The 23,740-nt window shown below is 47.6% G+C and overlaps 1 protein-coding gene across 5 annotated transcripts in view; it reads right to left on the bottom strand.

Moving 5' to 3' along the window:
• FAM120B (family with sequence similarity 120 member B) overlaps positions 1–19,487 on the bottom strand; it is a 31,591-nt gene extending 12,104 nt beyond the window's left edge. For 4 of the 5 annotated variants that reach the window (XR_014795457.1, XM_084889337.1, XM_084889338.1 and 1 more), the window contains exons 1-5: positions 19,394–19,487; positions 9,296–10,692; positions 6,804–6,984; positions 2,152–2,250; positions 1,281–1,453 (exon numbers count right to left, since the gene is read on the bottom strand). Coding sequence is in view for 4 of the 5 variants with exons in the window: in XM_084889337.1 (XP_084745463.1) it covers positions 1,281–1,453; positions 2,152–2,250; positions 6,804–6,984; positions 9,296–10,672 (1,830 nt within the window). In the remaining variant the exon portion in view is untranslated. The remainder of the gene's footprint in view (positions 1–1,280; positions 1,454–2,151; positions 2,251–6,803; positions 6,985–9,295; positions 10,693–19,393) is intronic. The other variant, XM_084889340.1, reaches the window with a different exon arrangement.
• Positions 19,488–23,740: the final 4,253 nt, after the last annotated feature.

The following is a 23,740-nucleotide window of genomic DNA, read 5'->3' as shown; positions in this document are numbered from 1 at the left end:
GAGGCACTGTACCTGCCCACATCCAGCAGCCAGTTACAGCAGACAAGTCTAGACTGCAGACTTTTAGTGACACCAGTGTCACAGGGAGAGCACGGCTCTGCTAGTGGTTAAGCGCCCTTTCTGGGATGCACATGCCCTCACGGAGCTCTTCCCAGACTAGTTTCTGTGCAGTTTGTACACTGAGCAGAACATACTTTTATCCCAAATCACACCCAAAAGCATCTAATTTAAGCACAGCTATATAGGCGTGTGAGAATGCTATAAGTGCACCTTCTTAGCAGACTGACCTAGGGCAATAATTACCCCGTGAGTGACAGTCAGGACCTCGCGATTCCAGGGACACCCCAGTAAGCACTGAGGCCAGGAGGCAGCAAGGTCCCCGAAATGCAACTCAGCTATTTGTGAAGTGAATTTAGATTGAAAACAGAATCACACAACTTCCCACTCCAGACAAATAAAACTGCCCAACAGACCCAAGATCAGAGCCAAAGCAGATGGCCTGGAGGAGGAGGTTGAGACAGTTTTGTGGCTAAAGACACAGACCCTCTTGCGGTTGGGACAACTGAGACAGAAGTGAATGTAAAGGACAGTGGGGGCAGGGAGGTGGGGCCGGGCATGGACGCTGCTGCGTGTATGAAAAACTACCAAACGGCAAATCTTTTTTACTGGCTTTTGTAACTTTCATATGTAAGCTAAGTGTAAAATGAATGAGGAAGGAGCTGTCCAGGCTGCTGAAGGGTCTGACAGGGACCCCCACCCGCCGCCCCCCCTGCAATGGGCTGAGGACTGAAGGCGATGGGGATGGCGAGCGCAGCCTTCTCACAGGCGTTCCTGCAAAGCACCCCCACCCCCCCAGCCTTCTCTCCCGGCACTGTCCCGGGCTCAGGAGGAAGCTGCTATCTCCTCCTCAGCTGAGCGTGAAGGACATGATTGACTTGGAGGAGTGGCTGGCGGTGACTTAGGAAAGCTGATGTCACTCCAGCAGCACAGACTGCTGAGGGCCAGTGGGGTGGTTCAGTGCCCAGGAAAGGAAGGACCACCAAGCAGTCACAACAGAGGGCCTCCCGTCCTGAAGCGTTGGAAGCAGAACCAAAGGGCAGCAGGGCTCCCGAGCCCGTTACTTGCTCCTCTCGTCGGAAGGCAGGCCCGGCAGAGCCGGCGCTCAAGGACCAGCATTCGACAGTGATGCAGCCACCGCCTGGCTGGACCGAGTGCTGCCTCTCAAGGTAGACGAAGCCTAAAAGTGAGACAACTGAGTAGCCACAAGGAGCTCTAGTTACCTGCACAAACAGGTAGGTGAGGAGGCAGCACAGCGCCTGGAAGGGGCTCTCCACGGCCTGCAGCTCTTCGCTCGAGGAGGAGAGGTCGAAGCAGGCGAGGAGCACCTCCATGCGCCGTGCTTGGGTCCCAGGCTCGTGGTTCAGCCACAGCAGTTTCAAACTAGGCGTTCCCCCTGCACAAAAAGTCCACAGAGTCCATGACATCAGCCTCCACCCCAGCGAGTTTCTCTAGGAAGACAGTGCGAGAGCAAAGGACACGAGCCTCCCCTCCTGACACCCGGGGCTCTAAAGCTTAGAGGGACCAGAGGCAAATGTCAGCAGAGGCTGGGTTAAAGGCCAGCGCACACGCATTTCCCAGACAACACTGCGCTTCCGTGTTCTGAGGGCACGGCTCTCCTCCCTGCACGGTGCCCGCAAGATTAAGAATGCTTTCTGGAGGGTGCTCCCAGGCGCTGCCCTCAGGAGGCGGGACTGAGACACCAGCTCCTTGTCCCTCTCTCCACTCTGCCTGGCAGCTGCCAAACTCCAGGGAGCAACAGGATGCCTCTTGTAAAAAAGGAAACTTATTCTTTCAGTTAAAATGACTTTCCATGCATTAAAATATGCTCTCAGTAGTGGGAAGAAGAGCTGACTCGTGCAGATTATGAGAAACCCAACCCTCGGTGGGTCAGGCTGGGGTCTGGCGGTGATGGGCTGTCTGAAACCCCGAGCGGAGCCCAGCAGCAGGCTGGCACGCACGAACAGAGGCCCCCCTCCAGCCCACCGAACTGGCCACTAGTGCGTGGACAGCTCTGGAAATGTGTCTCCAGGTGAATCCTGCACTCTACCGCTCGGGGACAGTCGGGACCTGCTTGGCCGAGGCCATCTGTACCTGGGAGGCTAATCTGCAGAGGCCTGACGAGGTCTGGGTGTGTCAGCGGGTTCCCAGAGTACACAAACCACTCCTGGACGGGCGGGCAGCTGGCGCCATCTGAGGAAAGACAGCGGATCAGTAGATGCATGAGGACCAAGCATCCCCAAACTCAGCTCTGCCAGGGACCCTTCCAAGCAGAGGTAGTGCTTCCTCCTGTCTGGAGCCTGGTGCCTCCCACGCTCCCCAGCACCAGACACTCCCCCCCACTGTCCTCAGGCCGAGGCAGGGAAAGAGCACCAGGCCCCTCGGCGTGTTCTTCTGTGTCACAGGTAACAGGTCAGGTGGCTGCCCAGACCCTGTGTGCCCCCTGCCACAAGAGGTGAGGGCAGAGGCTGCACTCACCAGGATTGTCTGGCAGTGGGCGGACTGTCCTCACCTACCCTGAACTTCCAGATGGCACCATTTCCACTTATTTTTAAAAAATATATATTTTATTGATTTTTTACAGAGAGGGAGAGGGATAGAGAGCTAGAAACATCAATGAGAGAGAAACATCGATCAGATGCCTCCTGCACCCCCCCCACCGGGGACGTGCCCGCAGCCAAGGTACATGCCTCTGACCGGAATTGAACACGGGACCCTTCAGTCCGCAGGCCGACACTCTGTCCACTGAGCCACACCGGTTTCGGCCATTTCCACTTTTAACCGGGTCACCCCTCCTACAGACAGCCCCAGCTCCATGCCTTCCAAACCCCCAAGCCAGATGCAAAGTGTTATCTGAGATCCTCCAGTAATAATAAACCTATTTTCCTGGGAAACCCTTGAGTTCGGCTATTCTCTGTGGCGCCACTTCATTTCAGAGGTTTTGATCTGTCATAAGTTTGAAATTATAGCAGACATGTTTGCGAATAATTTGGTCTGAATTAAGATGAAATAATCCTGATGCCTATAAAGAAAGAGAAGAGGAACAGCCTGGCAGTCCTGGAAGAACAGGCTGCCTCTCCCTGGAACTCGCTGGCTGGGCTCTGAGGTCAGTGAGCGAAGGCAGGCCTCTCGGAAAAGCGCTTTATCATTTCCTCTCCCTCCGCTGGGACATCGCATGGAGATGGAAGGAGGCCCAATCCTGCTCCTGTTATCCTGACACACGATGCCGCTCTGTCAAATCCACGTGCTTCCAAGACACGTCTCCCTGGGAGCAGCATGGGTGACTATGCACCCCCCTCCAACGCCAACTCCCCCCCCCCCCATCTGGGTCTGGGGGAACATTTGGGGCGTATGGGGCAAGAGAGAGCAAGAAGCAATGTGGACTTCAACCTTTCAATTACTGGGATTGTTAAGTTTGTAACAATCTTCTAGGTTTTTAAAAAATATATTTGTCCTATGAAGTATCACCTCACACCTGTCAGAATGGTTACCATCAATAAACTAACAAACAAATGCTGGTGAGAAAAGAAAACCCTCATGTTCTACTGGTGGGAAGGCAGACTGGTGCAGCTACTGTGGAAAACAGTACAGTTACCTCAAAATTAAAAAATGGATCTTCTGATCCTAACTGGTATGGTTCAATGGATAGAGCGTCGGCCTGCAGACTGAAGGGTTCGATTCCAGTCAAGGGCATGTACCTTGGTTGTGGGCACATCCCCAGTGGGGGGTGGGCAGGAGGCAGCTGGTCAATGTTTCTCTCTCATCGATGTTTCTAACTCTCTATCCCTCTCCCTTCCTCTCTGTAAAAAAATCAATAAAATCTTCTGTTTGACCAAGTGATCCCACTTCTGGAACTATATCCTAAGAGACCTGAAACACCAATCAGAAAGAATGGACACACCCCTATGCTCATAGCAGCGTTATTTACAGTAGCCAAGATCTGGAAACAACCCAAGTGCCCATCAGTAGATGAGTGGATAAAAAAAGCTGTGTTGCTGAAACCGGTTTGGCTCAGTGGATAGAGCGTCAGCCTACGGACTGAAAGCTCCCGAGTTTGATTTCGGTCAAGGGAATGTACCTTGGTTGTGTGCACATCCCCAGTAGGGGGTATGCAAGAGGCCGCTGATTGATGATTCTCTCTCATCGATGTTTCTAACTCTCTATCCTTCTCTCTTCCTCTCTCTAAAAAAAATATATATATATATATATATATATATATATATATATATATATATATATATATATATATTAAAAAAAGTTGTGGTACCTTTATACCAAGGAATACTATGCAGCCGTAAAAAAGAATATCTTACCCTTTGAGACCACATGGAGGAACCTGGAGAATATTATGCTAAGCAAAACAAGCCAGTCAGAGAAAGACAAGTATCACATCATCTCACTTATAAGTGGATTCTAAAGGAAAAAAAACCCAAAACCTGACAAACAAAATAGGTCCAGAGGGATGGATGCAAAGAACAGAACAACAGATCTCGGAGGGAGGGTTAGAGGGAGGGACAGGAAGAGAGTAACGGTAGAACATATAAGCCATGGACACAGACAATAGCATGGGAAAGGCCTGGGCTGGGTGGAGAGGGGCAAAAAGGGAGAAACTGGGCAACATCTATAATACTGTCAACAATAAAGTAAAATTAAAAACATATGCATATGTATGTCCTTAGAGTTCTGTAATATTTTTATGCTGCTGTTTAATCTACAACTGTGTGTGCTCATGGTCTTTAAAAAAACAGAATAACTTTCCATTCTTTGTGTGTGTGTGTGTGTGTGTGTGTGTGTTTAATTGCCTTTTAGGTCAGTATCTAGGATTTCTGAGTAAATGGCCTGCTGGACACTGACTCTGTACCACAGGTGAGTGCCCATCATACTAGCTGCCCTGCCAGCCCACTGGGCGAAGTGAGGAGGGTGCCCAGTGACAGGACAGGACAGCTAACCCCGTCAGAGCACTGCCACCTGGGCTCTGCGCCAGCACCAGGAGCCACCAGGATGCGGAGGAGCAGCTTCCCCTCCCTCCTCAAGGTTAAGAGGCTTCACAGTGACGTCAGCTAGATGGTCAGTGGGGAGACTGACTCAGAGACAGAGTTAGAGTCCGGAAACACCGGCAGAAGGCCAGGGAGGCCTAAGGGGCGAGTGACTGCCGGGCTCTCCCCACATTTGGCACAGCGCTGTCTAGCCATCCAAACACCATGTATTCAACTAGAACATACATGTAGGTGTGACATCAACCAGCCACACAAGCACCATCAGATCTGGAACGTCCAGCAGGTCGTTATCCACATCGTCCCACAACAAGGGACTCGAAGTGTCAAGGTATAGATTTGGCGCCTGTGACCCCCGGCTCAGTGCACTGTGCAAAGCCTGGGGTTTGTGTTCAGTCTGTTATTTACAGTAGCCAAGTTCTGGAAACAACCCAAATGCCCATCAGTAGATAAGTGGAGGTAAAGACACCTGAACTCTAAACCTCTACATTTTATTTTAACATTTTCATTGATTTCAGAGAGAAGAATGAGGAACATCAATGATGAGAAAGAACCACTGACTGGCTGCTTCCTGCACACCCCACACTAGAAATTGAGCCTGCAACTCGGGCATGTACCCTGATAGGGAATCGAACCGTGACCTCCTAGTTCATGGGTCAACGCTCAACCACTGAGCCACGCTGGCCAGGCATCTATTTTAACTTCATTTAATAAAATACAGTTGACCCCTGAACAATGAGTTTGAGCGGTGGAGGTCCTCTTATATGCAGATTTTAGTAAGTGGACCCAGGCTGTTCAAACCCCCATTTTTCAAGGAATCTGAGGATGCAGGCCAACTGTAGTTGTAGGTAAACTTCTGACTCAGTGTGGGGTTGACACCTCTCACTGACTCCTGCATTGTTTTAGTCAAGGGCCAACTGTACTCTAAAAATAATTTGAGGCAAGTATTATTCTATAATGTAAATTCTTTCCATGATGAAAATATCTCTTCAAATCATCAATGTGCAATCATTCACGTTCAGAAAGAGCCATATTTAAGAAAAAAATTATTTGTCCCCAAAGCTTGTTACATAGATTCATTTCTGTTTTTAAATCAGCTTTCTCATCTCATCACCTCACGTCAGATAGGACAGTGCAGTCGGCCTCTCTCAGGTGAGTGAGGTGACAGATGCTACCTGCATGCTCTTCTCCCCTCACTCTCGGAAACCATTCCTTAGAGAGGGCTGGGGCCTGATGGACTCCTCGGTGCTGAAGGTATCCCAGGTGACTGCCCTGGCCACTGATGTCCTCTCCCTATACTTGCTGCTACTGCACAACGGACAGAAATATGGGGAGACACGTAAACTTATGACAAATACCCTAAAGGAAAATTTTGTTTATATTTTAAGATACGATGTACTAGATTTTATATAATATTTTATGAAAATCTCCTTTTGAGGAACAGTAAGTAGACACTGTCTCCTAATGATAGACACAGCTCCTCTCTACAGAGGAAAAGGCTTTCACATTCGAAGAAGCACAGTCCTTTAGGGCAGAACAACAAGCACTTCATAGAAACAAGGCTCTTTTTAATGACTGTGGGCCAATTGCTGGCTGAGTAGCCTCAGAGGCCTGTGGCCTTCACCTCACTTTACGCAGATGTCGAGGTGTCCCACCGCAGCCTTCACTGAGGAACAAAACCTGTTTAATGGCATCTGTGTCTTCAGGGCCAGTGTCAGACGCCGCCTGTGCCTGCACTGTCACAGGACTCACCTTGGCCATCCGCCAGCAGGAGGGAGTAGACACGCTGCCGCACCGGGCGGTAGACGAAAGCCTGGCTGGGCAGGGCCTGGTCCAGGACATCCTCCAAGGTGTTGCTGCACTCGATTTCCCCACTGGCCATGATGTTGTACACCAGGTAGCTCTCCGCCTGGACGTGCTGGGCTCTAGCAACCTGCTCAAAGTTGAGACACAATGGAATTCTTCTTGCAAACAAAAGGACATTCAAACAGAAAAGTCAGCACTTCAGGTCACACACCAGTGTTTTAAGGCACACAGCAAGGAATAACTGTCCCCCAAACACAAACAGGCATTTGTGTTTCCTGTCTTCTGGGTGAGAGCCTTTTTGCTCCCTGTTCTCCAGCTCCAAGCACCTGCCAGACTTGCTGACTCAGTAGCATGGTCCTTTGACCACCTGAGAGCAAGGATGCTGGGAAAGGCTCTGCCCAACCTATCTCAGCCAGTCTCACTCCTCCCCACCATCCGCAAGCAGGTCCAACCACTGCCTCCTCCAAGCAAGTTCTTCACACTAACAGTCAAGGCCTCAATCCATTCCCCCCACAAACTGTTTTGGCCTCAGAGAACCTGCCATCCCCAGCCCTGGTGCACACCCACAGTGCTCCCAAGAATGCTCAACCCTCTCACACCTGCACCTGAGCTACCAGCCCCTCTCCCTTAAGGGCTGACCTCAGTGTTGCCCCCTCCTCATGGGACTAGACTCACACTGACCCTGCAGAGGTGACCCTGTCTGATCTCCCCACTGAACTGTAAACTCCTTGGGAGGAGACGCTGGTCACATTCATTCCTTTGTTGAATAATTGATGGCAGGTGAAGAGATGAATGATTTAAATGATTCCAATTTCTTATCAAATAAGAACTAAACTCATAAGGGCTATAAACCTACATACAGGTCTTATTCTCCTGTGAGTAACATTCTTATTACTGCAGGAAAAAATTCATTTACATTACTACTCAAAATTTAAGTTTAAATAGCCTTCAGCTACGGCACTTAAAATGTGGCATCAGGATAACTTGGAATATAAAAAATCCGGTGAATCAGATTGTCTTGTTGTTTATACACAATAGTAAGTAATGTTGATTCATTATTGCAGACTTGAGTCTTAATCTCTTTATTCCTCACTTTCTTCATATATATGCCATTAATAAAAATGGCAACCTCACAAAACTACTGAGGATTGAGAGATGTAACACAGGAAACGCACCTGGCTGGCACATCCTGTGTGCTCAGTGAGTGTCAACTGTTATTATACTAGTGGCCCGGTGCATGAGATTCCTAGCCCTCAGCCTGGCATGCACCCTCTCCAATCTGGGACCCCTCAGGGGATGTCCAACTGCCAGTTTGGGCCCAATCCCTCGGGCCTAAACTGGCAGTCGGACATCCCTTTCACAATCCGGGACCACTGACTCCTAACTGTAAACCTGCCAGCCTGCTAGCCCCTAAATACTCTGTCTGCTCACCTGCTGGCCAACTGCATCCCCTGAGGGTCTGCTCATCCCCAACTGCCCCTCCTGCCAGCCCAGCCTAATCACCCCCAACAGCCCTCCACTCCTGGCCTGATCGCCCCTAACCACCTCTGCCTCGGCCCATACCATGGCTTTGTTTGGAAGGACGCCTGGAAGGTCTTTCGGTCTAATTAGCATATTACCCTTTTATTAGTATAGATAAGGCTAGACAGACTACAAAGATGCCCATTTCATTGCTAAAATGTCTTTTTAAAATTTTTATCTCTATTGTTCAAAGTATCACACATGTCTTCTTTCCCCACTTTAATTCCCTTCACCTGGTGCCCGCCCCCACTAAAATGTTTTTAAATCTCGACAGAGCACAAGCTAGCAGCTTTAAGGTAAGATTTAAAAAAAAAAAAAAATGTTTTTAAAGAGCTATTACTTCATACTCTAGCCAATTGAAGATCATCAAAATTAACCTCTTTCCCTATGTGCCCCTTCTGACATAGAATCTATCAGAAATGTTATTTATTTCATGACCCTGTTAAAGCAATAGCTCCCAATTTTTCCCCTTCTTCCTTCTTCCATCATTTATGATTCTTTTTATTTCAAACAAATTAGTATCCTGACAAATTAACCTAGGAAGTTATAGTGACCCTACCGAGAAATACTAAATTTTGGTAACTACACAATCTTTCCTGCTTGAAGCACATCAGCCCCATTGAGGTCTGGCTCCACACTCTACCTCTTCTGGAAGCTTCTCTCTAATCCCTTAATCCACAGGGATCTCTTTCCTTCAGAGCCCTCTTCTGAAACAGTCATGTGACAATGTCAAATATGGTTTACAATGTGACTTTTTCAGGGCTTATGTCATACCTCCTAACTAAACTCCTGGGTCCTATTCTGCATTCCCACAGCACCTTAACTATACAGGGGGTCAATATTCACTGACCAGTTCCTTGATAGATGTGTTTCCATCAGGCCGTCTTACATTAGAGTGGGCATGTCTACCTACCTACCTTTAAGATTTCAGTGTCTGTAACCATGGTTACTTGTCGCTGGATTTCAGGCTCCATATTCATGGGGTCTTCCTCCTTGAATTCAGGCTCTGTACACATGGGAACTTCCTGCTTGATCTCAGAGTCTGTGCACATGGGAAATTCCTGCTTGGACTCAGAGTCTGTACACATGGGAACTTCCTGCTTGGACTCAGGATCTGTACACATGGGGTCTTCCTGCTTGGACTCAGGGTCTGTACACATGGGACTTTCTTGCTTGGATTCAGGGTCTGTACACACAGGACTTTCTTGCTTGGATTCAGAATCTGTACTCTTAGGACTTTCTTGCTTGGATTCAGAACCTGTACTCTCAGGACTTTGTTGCTTGGATTCAGGGTCTGAACCCACGGATACTACCTGCTTGTGCAAAGTTGTTATAGCTTTGGCTTTTGGGGGAATCCATGGAGATGTCTGTCCTGGTAAAAGATATGATGCTATCCCCTTATAAAAAAGAGCTTTGTTTGGTCCCAAAGGTAACATCTCTTCCAGCTTTTTCTCACCCTGATACACGCGAAGGACTTTAGCTATGTGGTCTGCTACAGCTAAGATGATGCTGCCTCTCCTGTCACAGTTCTCTTTCACGGAGGTATAGAAGGACAAGCACTTGTACCGAAAGTTTTCAAACATGCCTTCCGGGACGACATCGTTGCCCAGCAGGCAGGCCAGAAGCGGAAGGTCTGCCAGGCAGAGGCCAAGACTTGCACAGAGCTTCTCCCTGCAGAACATGACGGTGTTGAGGCTGTCCAGGCAGAGCTCACTGATTGAGAAGTAGGGACAGGAATCATAAATTAAGTAGTCAGTGTCTTCTCCGAGGATCCCTAGACAGTTATTCTGGAGGCCGTAAGAAGCCACCTCATAGTCAGCCTCCTGTAAGGAGCACAGAGTTTCCTGGCCCAGCGTCTTCAGAGCAAACCGTGTGAAGATGGCCAGCCCCGAGGGGATGAAGAACATGCTCCTGCTGGGCTGCTCCCTGTGCTTCTTGATATACTGGAAAATCCTGGCAATCTCCCTGTTGTTCTTGAGTCTCCGCTTCACCCAAACATCTCTCTTCTCCTTCTCCACCATACCATCAAAGAAGAATACCAACTTGATGCCAACATCCGTAAAAATTCTCACAAAATCTCGCAAGACAGAAAAGTATTCCTTCCACTGGCCACCGCAAACCCATGATTCAGGGATATACCAGTACCGGAGACAGCACATGGCATCCACCACGACAGTGGGAGTGCATCCGGGATGCTTGCTTTGGTGCTGCTCGGCCAGCTCTTTGAAATTCACTACTGTACATACACGTGGGCAGCTGCTTGCCACAAACCCCTGCAAGCCTCTCACACCCATGGCTGACCTCCCAGAAGGATCTGGAAAGGAAAGTAAACCAGTTATTATGGCACCTTACAAAGTCCACAGACAATGGTGAATAGCCATTCTCTATCAGGAGCCTAAAGTTTTCCACAAAATACGAGAGGAACTTCAGCTAAGTGTACATTACTTGAGTTGGACTTTTCAAAGACAACACAGTGTAGCTTCTTTTTAAGATTTTAGCTAGGACTATTATTCAAGAGATTTCTCAATTGGATTCAAAGCAGGCTAACAGTTTTCAAAAAAGTAATATTTTCCATCTAGGAACCCATATAGAAGTTAACTCTGAAAACCTAAAAACAAAAAGAGATATTTCTCAAAATAATTTTGCTGAAAGAAGCCAGATTAAAAAAAATAAAATAAAAAAGTACAGACTATGATTCCATTTGAATATAATTTTTGGTTCATTGAGAGCTGAGCTCATTTGTAGTGGCAGAGAGCATCTGGGCGGGGGCAGGTGAGAGGGCAGATTTACGAAGGGGACTTTTGGGGTGATGGTTCCATTCATTACCTTGACTGTGGTGATGATATCATGGGTAAGCACATGTTACCTATAAACTCTAAGCCTGTGCAGTTTCCTGTATGTCAACTACACCTTGATATAGGGGTTGAAAAGACACTAGCTGACCCTGAACAACGCTGGTGTCAAGGGCACTGCCCACCTGCACAGTCAGAAATCCACATATATGTTAAGTCAGCCTTCTCCAACCTCAGTTAAAAAAAAAATTCAGTAAATAAAAGTTCACTATGGCCCTGCCAGTGTGGCTCAGTGGTTGAACATTGGACCATGAACAGTTCAATTCCTAGTCAAGGCACATGCCTGGGTTGCAGGCTCAGTCCCCTGTAGGGGCCGTGCAGGAGGCAGCCGATCTATGTTTCTCTCTCATCAATGTTTCTACCCCTCTCCCTTTCTCTCTCTAAAATCAATTAAAAAATATTTTTAATAAAAAGTTTACTAAGGCAAAAGTGTATAACATCTGAGATGGTGAATAACTCTGAATGGAAAATTGCTCTTTCTAAAATGTGAAAACATACAATGTAGTTAGTTCAGAGAGTTAGAATTCAAAATCTAAGAAAACCACACCAGGCAGAGCATTGTGTCCTAAGTTCCCCTTCTATAATAAAAGACGGAATATAAGGCAAGACTTGAGGAGGTCAAACTCCATGATAACGTCTTTATCTTAACACCTGTTCTTTTCACTTTCGTTTTCTTTACTTCATCAGGGCATAGTGTCCTTTGATAAAACAAACAAAAATCCTTGTTATGCAAAAGCAACACAAGGACAAGCCGGACTCTCCAGGCCTCAGGCCTGAGCACAGTGGCCACCAGCGGCTGCAACCCCTCCACCAGCGATGACTCTCCCCAGGAGCCCACTCCCATCACACACCAGAGCATGGCACACAACCTCCATCTCCACCACAACCTGACAGGTACAAGTCCTAGTCGCGTCACAGGTAAAGAAGCTATGAGTAGATTATCAGAGAAAAAGCACGGCACTGGTGATCATTTAACTGCCCATTAGAATCTGAAGTTACCTGTTTAATAGCCATTAAGTGAGAAATACATAACTGAATGGATATCACACACATTGATGTTGAAATGTAGAGAAGTCTTGCTCACTGAGTTATTAAATACAATGGAACACATGCATCACACACCAAGGCCACTGTAGAGCTCTTACTAGACTAGCAGGCGTCTATCTTGAGAGCATTATCAAGTAATGCGACTTCTGATTATTATCTCAATGAGAGGGTGGCTGTGGTTTGGACCTCCAGGCATGCATCCCATACGGAGGAAGGATACACCCTATTTCTGAAGCAGAGGGGTTTTTCTTATGACACCCTAGCGGCAGCGAGGTACAAGTCTGCAAAGGGTGTTAGAGGCCTTGTCTAATGCAGGCCATTGTTCTAGGTCTAGCTTTGAAAAGAGCAGGCTGGTCAGGTTTGTTGACAATGAGGAAGCAGAAGTAAATTACAAGCAGTGTGACCAGGTTTCCATACTTTCACCAGGCTCCAGGCTGGATGCTGCCCCCACGCCCGCCCCCAGGCAGCCAGGAGCACAGCAGACCCTTCCCTCACCCCGGCTCCCACCGGCGGGTACCCCATCTGTGCAGCCGCCCACCATGCTTGGGCTGGCTGCCTTCCCTCACCAACAAAAAGGATTTTTGTTTCAAGCATTTTTCTACTAAAACTGCAAGTGACAAGACTGAGTTTCCAAAACACTCTCCTCTTTATTTTACAGAGTCGGGCTCAGCTCTGCTTTAATTTCATTCAGATGTTTTTCCTCCTTTCTCACCCCAGCAATGAAAAGCTCACTATTTTAATTAAACACGCACTTTTTCCCCCGTTTTTCACACTGCCAATCTCTCTCATTTTGAATCACAAACTACCTCAGGAACGTTACCTTACAATGTGCTCTTGTGTGGCATTTGCAAAGGAAAATTCAGATACACAAAGATCTGGGAACCTCTGACAGCAGAAGGGCCTTCCATTTTCAGCTCAGCACACTGACACACACACCACCACCTGTCCCCGCAGGCCGAGTGGGGGAAATGAAATGCTTCCAGATGATTCTGTGGCCCTGGCCGCCAGTGCCTGGAGTAGTTGGAGCATAGTCTCACACATCAAAAGGCTGCAGGGAGATTCCCGGACAGGGCACACACCCAGGTGGTGGTTCAATCCCTGGTTGGGGCGCATAGGTAACCAAAGGATATTTCTCTCTCCCTTCTTCTCTTTTAAAAATCAATTAAAAAAACATATCATCTGATGAGAATTAAAAAAAAAAATTTTTAAGGATAATTTTGCCCGAACCGGTTTGGCTCAGTAGATAGTGTGTTGCCCTGCGGACTGAAGGATCCCGGGTTCGATTCCAGTCAAGGGCATGTACCTTGGTTGTGGGTACGTCCCCAGTGGGGGGGGTGCAGGAGGCAGCTGATCGATGTTTCTCTCTCATCGATGTTTCTAACTCTCTACCTTCCTCTCTGCAAAAATCAATAAAATATATTTTTTAAATATTTAAAATAAATAAATTAAAGAATAAAAAGATAATTTTGTGGCCATTATGCTTTTAAACATTTTTTGTTGTTGTTTTTAAGCCTTTTATTGGTAAGAGTAATACTGAGGTTTTTCTCACTACCATTAAAGATTATTTAAATATATGTGTATATATAATTTATCTGCCTGTAAACTATAAGGAAATTTTTGTTGTCGAGAAAGAAAAGTTATGTCTCCTGTGGCAGGAGTCTTACTGCCCCGAACACAGCCTGGGAAACAGTTCTCTCAATGTGGGCCCTCCGGGCAGATGTACTGTCACACTGACACCAGCAGTGCCTGCCGCTTGGGAATGAATAAATGATTTATTCAAAGAGAGGCCGGGAATCACCACGTGTACAGACTCCAAGTGTGGGCACAAGGAGAATAACACGTAGGCCTGTGTCCTCAGGTAGCACCAGTGCCAGACATTTCACGGAAGAGCAGCCGGCAGGCACACAGGGAGCCAGCCCAGAGGCAGCCTCACTGCCAGAAATGGCCTCCTTGTCCTGGCAGCCAGACCAATCCCAGGTGCTGGGTGCAGTAAATAAGTGGACAGAAGACAAGTCAAGAAGCTCCTTTAGTCATAACCCTTCAATGGACAGAGAAATGGAATGGCATGCCTCAGCAAAAACATATCCGCCCGATCTGTGCCAACAGGTCCAGAGCCCATCAGGACAGAGGGACAAATGGACTCACAAGCCAGCCACTGGACACATCCATGTGCAGAGCAGCCTCTGCAGGACATCCAGTCCCCGTGGCTGCACTCCTTATGGCATGGCCAGTGCTCCCCTCTCCCACCCCTGTGCCAGAGCCCCAATGTGCAGGAGGCAGTGGAAGAGCTGGAGTTGATTAAATCAAGTCTTTCAATTTGGAGACAAAGTGGGCTCATGTCCTACAGAGCAAAATAACCATAACCTTGGATTTATCTTTATCAAATAATTTGTCTCCACAAGCCAAAAATCTACAAGCAGCAACACCAGTGCCTGGTCTCTGAGCAGGAGTGAAGAGGAAAGCCAGAGGCACACCTGGGAGGCGAACAGTGTCGGGTGGATGTTAATCAGTGGGCCGGGATGACGAGGATGACAGTCTTTTTCGTTCCATGCTTCGTTCCTGAGCCTTCAATGGCCACATGCTGGCTGAGCCTTGGTCCACTTAGGGAGGCCCCTCATGGCTGACGTGGGGCATCTAAAGTCTGTTTTCTTCTCTCCCTTCCACCTCCTCCCCCCCCCCCCCCCGCCCCAAATAAAAGCAAGTTATGGGGACTCCGTACACAGAAGGGTATGAACAGGGATTGAGGGTTCCAAGAGGTCTGTCCCAGGACAGCTTGCGGGACAGTGTTGGCTCCACGTCTCCCGAGTATTTAAGGATCCACAGAATACCAGGCGAGCAAGTAAGCGAAGGGCAGCTGCCACTCAGGTGGTCTCCACCTGTCTGAGGGCTGCCCACAGGCTCCCTGGGCACTGACCGACACTCTCCTGGACCGACGTCAAGCAGGCTCCCAGAGCCCTCTTCTCCGCAAGGCACGACCTTAGATTTCCTGCTGGCCCTGCCCAGTCCAGTTTTAGCAAGAATCCTGCTGAGTCAGTTTAGGCAGAGAATCCCCTGCCTGATTCCTGCTGGTCCTTCCCTCTGCTGGCTGGCAGATGCCTCTGCCCTCTTTGAAGTTGAGCCCCACCTCTACGACTGGAATAGTCTTCCTTACTTTTCCACGTGTCAGAAGAAGCAGCTTACTCACACAACGGGAAGCCTGGCGTTATCATGATGTACTCTATTATGCCCAGGTACACATGTCCAGACTCGGGATGCCCCGTTAGACCCCCAAAAGCTGCCATGACCACTGGTATCAAGAGCCAGACTGGTGCAAAGCGGATGTAGACACTCAGCTGGTGGCAGACCCTTGAGTGCTGAATCCTGGAAAGTCGGGCAGATGCTGGGCAGTACTGAAGACAGAAGGAAAAGCTCTGGAATAAAACCACACTGAGTCTAACCTCCACTTCCTTGCAATGAAACTCTGAGCAAGTTACCTTATTCTATAAGCTTCATTTTTCTTATTTACAAAGTGAGCTCTAAAGACCAACTTCATAAATTGGTATGATGTGATTTCATTTAGATTATAAATTTATTCATTAAATACTTATTGGTTGCCTCAGGTTTAGTAAAATCTGCCCAGCCCAAAATTCTTAAATTATCTTAAAACTTAAAACAAAACCATATAAATATTAGTGAGGGTTTATTACACTTATGATTTTTATAAGCTAGATTACTTTTTAATACTGGAAATAATTTTTTTTTTTTCTGAAAAAGTAGCCATGAGAAATAAAGTGGCCATGTTCTTTGCAGAAACTCATAGAACAAAGAAAAAAACTGCCAAAACCCGTTTGGCTCAATGGATAGAGCGTCGGACTGCGGACTGAAAGGTCCCGGGTTCGATTCCAGTCAAGGGCCTGTACCTTGGTTGCGGGCACATCCCTAGTAGGGGGTGTGCAAGAGGTAGCTGATCAATGATTCTCTCTCATCGATGTTTCTAACTCTATCCCTCTCTCTTCCTCTCTGTAAAAAAATCAATAAAATATATTTTTTCAAAAATACGTATCTTCCAAAAATAGGACAATAAACATATATTTCTAGCTGTTTTTAAAAATTGGGATCATAGTTCTCTATAACCTATTTTGTGTCTTAATTTATTAGGTGATACATGTTGCCAAGTCAGAAGGTTGATCTGTTGCGGTGTGATTTTTTTAATGGGTGCACAGAGTGGTGTGAAGTGAGATCTCAACCCTACTACTGAACATTTATGCCATCTATATTGCATGCCATACATGGAGAATGCCAATCACATTCATGCATAAAAATCTTGGAGCACATCCTGGATCATTTCCCTTGGGATGAATCTTAGATGTGAAACTGCTGAGGCGAAGTAAAAGCACATCCTGATAATTTTTTTCCAACAGGCTGTCAGTCTGCAGTTGGAACTCGTTAGCACTCAGCTCCCTCACCACCACCAGGGCAGTAATCTGAATATAAATCTGGTTTACTCAGGCAGCGAGCAGCTTTTCAGCAAACATGACAGTAGACACAGAACAAGGAGTAAGACAGACAGCCCTGCCCTCCAGCAGCTTACACGCCAGCAGGAAAATGTCCCACAGGCAACAAGCACTTGGCCTAACTGTAGGGCAGACAAGGGCAAAGCATGTGAATGGGAAAACACGCAGCAGGAAGACCCAGCCCAGGTCCGGGACCCACAATGGCCGTCCTGAGTGCCCAGATGGAAACAGGAGAGCAGGCGAGGCCAGAAGCAAGAGTGGTAAGGGATACATTCTTTGAAGTCCATAAGGTGTCTTATTTATTATTAAATGGATGTTTCTAAGGTGCTTAAAATACCTGTTCTATTAAATAGTTTAACCTGCAACTTTGTGTTTTCCTCAAACATGGAAAATGGGGAGGGGGGGGATGGAACCCCAAAAGCTAAGTGTGGCTAGAAGCTCTGTTTAAGGGAACAGGAGTGAGCTGAGCTCAGTGGGCAGGGCCAGGCAGCAAAGGAGTGCAGACCACACAGGTGCTCATACTTCTTCTGAGAGGAAAGCAGGTGTCAGTCAAGGCTCTCAAGCACCTGCACCTCAGAAGCACTGCCTGCCTGTGTTGTGGAGAGGGATGGAGGCAGGCAGGATGAAGATAAGTGAGGGGCTATTGGGGACGCTGGTGGTACTGGCTGCCCAAGATCCCACACCCTCCCTATTCTGGAAGAACCCCAAGACTAGAGGGATACAGAATCCTATTTCCTACATCAAAAGACTAGGGAGGGCCGAAACCGGTTTCGCTCAGGGGTAGTGTGTTGGTCTGCAGACTGAAAGGTCTCATGTTCGATTCCGGTCAAGGGCATGTACATTGGTTGCAGGCACATCCCTGGTAGGGGGTGTGCAAGAGGCAGCTGGTCAATGTTTCTCTCTCATCGATGTTTCTAGCTCTCTACCCCTCTCCCTTCCTCTCTGTAAGAAAAATCAATAAAATATATATTTTTTAAAAAAGACTAAGGAGGGTAGAGAGACCGTACTCTGGTCCCCCAGATGAACCAAAGACATGGGACCCACATTCCAACACGTGCTCAGTGTACATTCAGTGTACATTCGGGTTCACTGTGCTCTGGGCCATGTGCTAGCAGCTGCCGACAAGGCAGTGAACCAGACAGAGTCCCTGTCTCAGATCTGGATCTCTAAACAGGGAAGCAAAGACTCAGAGTCGTTCAAGAAAGAAGAAACGGGTGTGTGTGTGTGTGTGTACACATGTCAAGATGCATAAAATCATACACTTAAAACATAAAATCATACACTATAAACTTCTTTGTTCTATGAATTTTCTGCAAAGAACATGGCTACTTTTTACAACCAGAAAGCCCCATAGCAAACACCCTCTTCAGTCCCTCTGGCACTTATCAGTATTGTGCAGACTCTTGGAAAAGGCACTTCTGCCAGCAAAGGCAGGAGAGCAGGGAGAGTAGTGTGCTGCTGTCACCTGCCTGAGTCACAGACAGTAACGGTAACGAGGACTGGAACCCAACCTGTCTCCAAAGTCTGTATTCCTTTCACTAGGGCTCTAACACCTAACACTTTGCATGTCAGTCCAGGGATCTGTCCTTCCAGAAGGATCTCCCAGTCCCTGGGGCCCTGACAGAATGATCACGAGGGCGGGACAACCCAGATTTGGGCCCCTGGGGAGACCTCTGCCCCCAGAGTTCCCCAATCCCCCTCGAGGGCCAACGAACCACACCACTGTCATAGAAAAGGAAAATGTGTGCAGACCTGTAACCATGGATGCCTTTCAGCCAGATTTCAGTTTAAGAATCCAATATAAACTTTTAAATTCATGAGTTAAAGCTAAAAATAATTTATTCATCAGAGACTTCCTCAGGCTCTGACTTACCAGTTCTAACAACTCGCTCCTAAGCTCACAGGGAAAAAGTATGGGAAGGGCACGCGGGGCAGGCACACTCGGCCGAAGGAATGGGGAACGCTGATCTGGGAGAAGCGAAACGATAGAAAAAGCATGCATGCATGCGTACGTACATACATACATACATACATACATACATACATACATAAATAGAAAGAAAGCTGACAGACTTAAGATCTGCGAACTGCCAGGGAGCCTTGAGCTCTGCAGTCCAGCCTCTGGGGTGCGGGGGAGAGAACACGACGGGACGGGGCACCTCGCCTCCGGGTTTTTCCCGGTTCTACTACCGCGACCACTCCGTCTTCCTCAGTGTCCTCGCCTCAACCTGACCCCCACACCCTCCTCCGCACCGCGGGGCGGGATGGTTTCCCTCCCCTCCCCCTCTCCACACTCGGCCCAAAGCCCTCCCGGACGACGGAGCCGCCGCCCTCGTGCAAGTTCCTGGGCGCGAGGGTCACCCTTCGGGACCCGAGGGTCCAGGGCTGGAGGGCGGAGGCCGGGCCGGGCAGCGCAGGGGACGGTGAGATGCACCCAGCGGCGGCGCAGAGGGCGACGCGACGGCCGGGCCGCGAGGGCACCGACACCGGCCGCCCGAGGGGCCGGAGCACGGCGGCGGGGTGGGGGTAGGCGACGGTCAGACGGGCCGGGGAGGGGAACGGAGGGGAACGGCGGGCCCGCGGGAACTGGGCTCCCGGCAGGGGCCTCGCAGGCCGGCCCTACCTAGAGATGCGCCAGCTCAGCCGGAGACGGGCCCGCAACGCCTGGATCCCGCCGCGGCCGCTCGCGCACTTCCGCTTCCGCTCGGAGGCTTCGGCGCAGGGACCGCCCGGGCGTGGGGCGGGGCCGAGACGCGGGGGAAGCGAGGTGCGCATGCGCTGCGCCCGTTGCCTGGGAAACCGCGCGGTGAGGCGGATAGCGGCGTCTGTGGTCCCCGCTTTCCGCGGGCGCCCGCGCCCTCAGCTCTGACCGCAGCCGGCGCCGCAGAGTGGGCTGCGCTGTGACAGCTCCCGGCGCGGATTGGGGCTCAGTGACTGGGCGGGCACCGAGGTGAGCGGGACCCCTCGTCCTGCAGTGCGTTGTCTCAAGGGACGGAGTGTGGACTCGAGGCCACGTCTCGGCCTCCTTTCACCTTCGGCTGAGCTCCCTTTGCGCCGTGCAGTTTCCCCTCCTCCCCCTGAAACGCCACCCATTTCTCTGCAGCCAAGAGAACATCCTGGTAGCCAAGCGTGATGGCTGAAAAATAGCCTTGAAACCAATCTCATTGATTTTGACAAACGAGCTATCAATAACACCCGGTTAGGGTTCATCCCAAACCCACGCTCATGCACAGTGTCAGGAACGCGAGCCCCAGGGAGCAGGAAACCGTGGAATGTTGCTTCTGCGGAGTCAGAGCACAGATCCAGCACTCAGGGAACTAGCGAATGGACAGGACACCACATGCAGGCATTAGACAGGTTGGGAAGGGATTCTCCATTTGACATACAGGCTTTCCTTTCCTGTTGACCTATTTTTTCTAAGTAAAATCAACTAATCGTGCTCCACAGTTATTACTGGTTGGGTGCCTAGGGTTACACCAGGAAGTGTGAAGTGGTCTCTAGTCCTAGGGAGCCTCTGCACAGGGTGGTTGAGGAGACAAATGTTAAGTTTAGAAAACAAGCGAAGCCTAGAATAAGGCCTATAAATGTGTGATGAAGAAGGTGGCAAAGAAATGATGTGTGAACTGAGCCAGGAGGAGGGGTAGGATCTGAGACGGGATGAGAAGAGGACTTATAGACAGACAGAGCAAACCTCGGAAAGAGATGGAAGTAGGGATCCCATTTGTGTGGGGGAGGATCCAGGGACTCCGGACTTCAGGAGCAGGAGGTCTGAACTCATAGGCAGTGGAGGCAAGAGAGGCAGGTGGCCGAAGCCCCTCATTGCTAAGTGAGTCCTGCCATTGGGTAGTCCTCATCTGCCTTGCAGAGCTTGCAAAAAAATTTCTGCCTCCCTCCTAAATATACACAGCTGATCAAGGATCAACAGACATTCAAGGAAGACAGTGGGGGAAAAAATTGAAAGAAAAAAAAAACTGGAAGAAAAAATGTTATAGAAAACTTAATTATCTACAGTCTCTGAAGGTAATATTACATCAATAAGTAAAGATATATAAAAGCATTCTAAAATGAGAGCTCTTGAAAATTCAGGAAGTAATAACTTAAATGCGAAAGTTGATCAAATAAGTTAAAATAAATATCTCTTAGACAATAAAACAAAAAGGACATAGGAAAAGAGAAAACATAAGAAAATTAGAAGATTAAGAATTTCAACATCCGAAAATAGCAATTACAGGAAAGAGAACAGAGAAAATGAGGAAACTACTCATGAAATAATTCAAGAAAACTTGCCAGACGTAAAGACATGTTCTTACGTGGAAAGGCAATCCAGATCCCCCACAGGACAGACCTGAAAAGGTCCACCCCCAGGGACAGCATCACAAAATGTTGGTGATAAAGACCTGGAAGTTCCCTCAGGAAGAAATAGAAGGGCCGTACTTAAGGTATTGGAAATCAGAAAGGCATGGAAGTTCTCAATAGACTCTCGGGAAGCTGAAATTCAATGAAGTGTTTTCTTCAAAATTCTGAAGAAATTAATTCAAACATGGAATTCTACTCTCTATGAGACTATTAGTTAAGTGGGAGGGCAGAATAAAGATGTTTTCAAACATGCAGCTCAAAAATATTAGCCACCAAATACTTCATTCCAGAAACATGCTGGAGGATATTCTCCAAAATCAAGAAGTCAAGAAAGAGGACTCTCTGGGGCCTGGAGAGCAGGAATCGGGTGGAGAAGAAGCAGTAAGTCCCAGGATGCAGGCTGAGGACCATCTATAATAGATGGAAGAAGGAGGCACTGGAGACATAACTTCAGGAAAAGCGTGACCCAGCAAATATTTGATGTGTTTGAATATTTCCAAAGATCTGTAGAGTCTGGTGACAATAAGTAATAGACACATAAATAGCATAGGTCTTAGTTATCAATAATGATTGCATAATTTTATAAGGTAAATAGCGAATAGTAAGTTAATCAAAAGGATACTATAACTGTTTTTAAGAAATGGGAGCTGATTTTACAGAACACATCTGTATTCATAAACATGTGTTGAAGGGAACCAAAGTTTTGCCACCCCAAAATATGCTTTCTGGGATGTTGATTTTAAGCAGTTTATTAAGAAACAAAAGACTCAGAAAGAACCTCTGGCCCTCCCCTTAGCTGCCTGGAGGAATCCAGGTAGAAAAACCTTCTCAGAGCAGGAGAGCATCCCCTCAGCATCCCAATGAAGAAGGTGTTTATCACAAGTTTGCTCTTTCTCCTCTACCTGTGAATTGCCTGCTTTCCCTTTGAAATCCCACACCCCTGCCTCCTCCTTTGTTCAAAATGGCAAATAAACCTCCACTACCCAATGCACCTGTGGGTCTCCTATTCTTATGTCACCCCCAAGTCATCCATAGCAAATTCTGGACATGTTCTCTGTGCATTAATTGGCCTCATGCTAATTTGACTATTAGCTCAGCCAGAAGAACTTAGAAGGTGGAGAAAGTGATTTTCCTGGCAGGGACCGGTTTGGCTCAGTGGATAGAGCGTTGGCCTGCAGACTGAAAGGTCCTGGGTTCGGTTCCGGTCAAGGGCATGTACCTTGGTTGCGGGCACATCCCCAGTAGGGGGTGTGCAAGAGGCAGCTGATCGATGTTTCTAACTCTCTATCCCTCTCTCTTCCTCTCTGTAAAAAATCAATAAAATATATTTTTTAAAAAAAAAAGAAAAAAAGAAAGTGATTTTCCTTTGACCTGAAAGTGTCTAGGAAAAGGGGTGGGGGTTAAACCCTCATCTGCTAGGTTAGGATGTCCACAGACAATCCCCACAATTGGAAAAGAAAGACATCACATCAGAAACTTCATAGTTACATGTAGAGGAAGGAATTTGGGGTGGAAATGTGTGGTGTGGGAAGTTTTTTCTTAGAAATCTGGAAATACGATTTGAATTTTGAAATTTGTAAGTATCTTATTCTGATAAAAGGAAAATGCTTTAAATGTTAGTTTAAAGAACTGGTTAACTAATACAAGTGGTTGTTAAGTGGAGCAGTTGTTGCTTTCTAAAGGCTTTTTAATTTGTTTTAATGCTATAATACACGTCAGTGAAGGGAAGGAAAACCCAAACATTGCTTGCAGATTTATTTCCTGGGAGACGAAAAGAAGCACACAGAAAGCAGCACAACAGGAGGAAAAAAATGTGTGGTTATTCACATATTTTATGACACACATAGACACTTCCATGTGCTCTATTGTACACATCAGTTTTATCAGTGGGGAGAAAATCTAAAACAGGGAATTAAGAATTTATGAAAAATAGGAAAATAGGGGAGGCAAGAAAGGAAAGGAAAACTGAAGTTTGAAAGTAAGGAGAAGTTGGAACATGAAAAGATGAGGTGACCTGGGGAAAGGGTGGATGCAGGACAGGTTTCTCAAGGTAACAAATTGACCTTTTAAATAGCCTTCAACATCAAGGTTTATTTGGAATTAGCTTTAAATTTATTTGAATCCTGAACTGAAGTTCTTTGAATGCAGCAACCACATGGGCCCTAGATTTTATTTAAATACTAGCTCACCATCTGAAAATTGGGTGAGGAAAAAAGGCACATAAAAACATATTGACTTCTACATGGTTGATTCATGTCAAATATGACAAGTGTTTTACTGCTGATAAAAAGTGTCATATAGAGCACTAACCAGTTTGGCTCAATGGATAGAGCATCGGCCTGTGGACTGAAGGGTTCCAGGTTTGATTCCGGTCAAGGGCATGCACCTTGGTTGCAAGCACATTCCCAGTAGGGGTGTGCAGGAGGCAGCTGATGGATGTTCCTCTCTCATCAATGTTTCTAACTACCCCTCTCCCTCTCTGTACAAAAATCAATTATATATATGTAGTATCATATTGAGAGAACATGTCCCCTTCCTCTGAGAGCCATCCTATGTCTGGCTGTGGCTTCTAGGCCCCATGGGCATGGTGGGCAGGAGTGGGCAAAGCCTAAAC

This window comes from Pipistrellus hanaki, assembly GCF_964339955.1.
Source record: "Pipistrellus hanaki genome assembly, chromosome: 7".
Lineage (NCBI taxonomy): Eukaryota > Metazoa > Chordata > Mammalia > Chiroptera > Vespertilionidae > Pipistrellus > Pipistrellus hanaki.
This window is presented reverse-complemented; position numbering and strand designations above follow the sequence as displayed.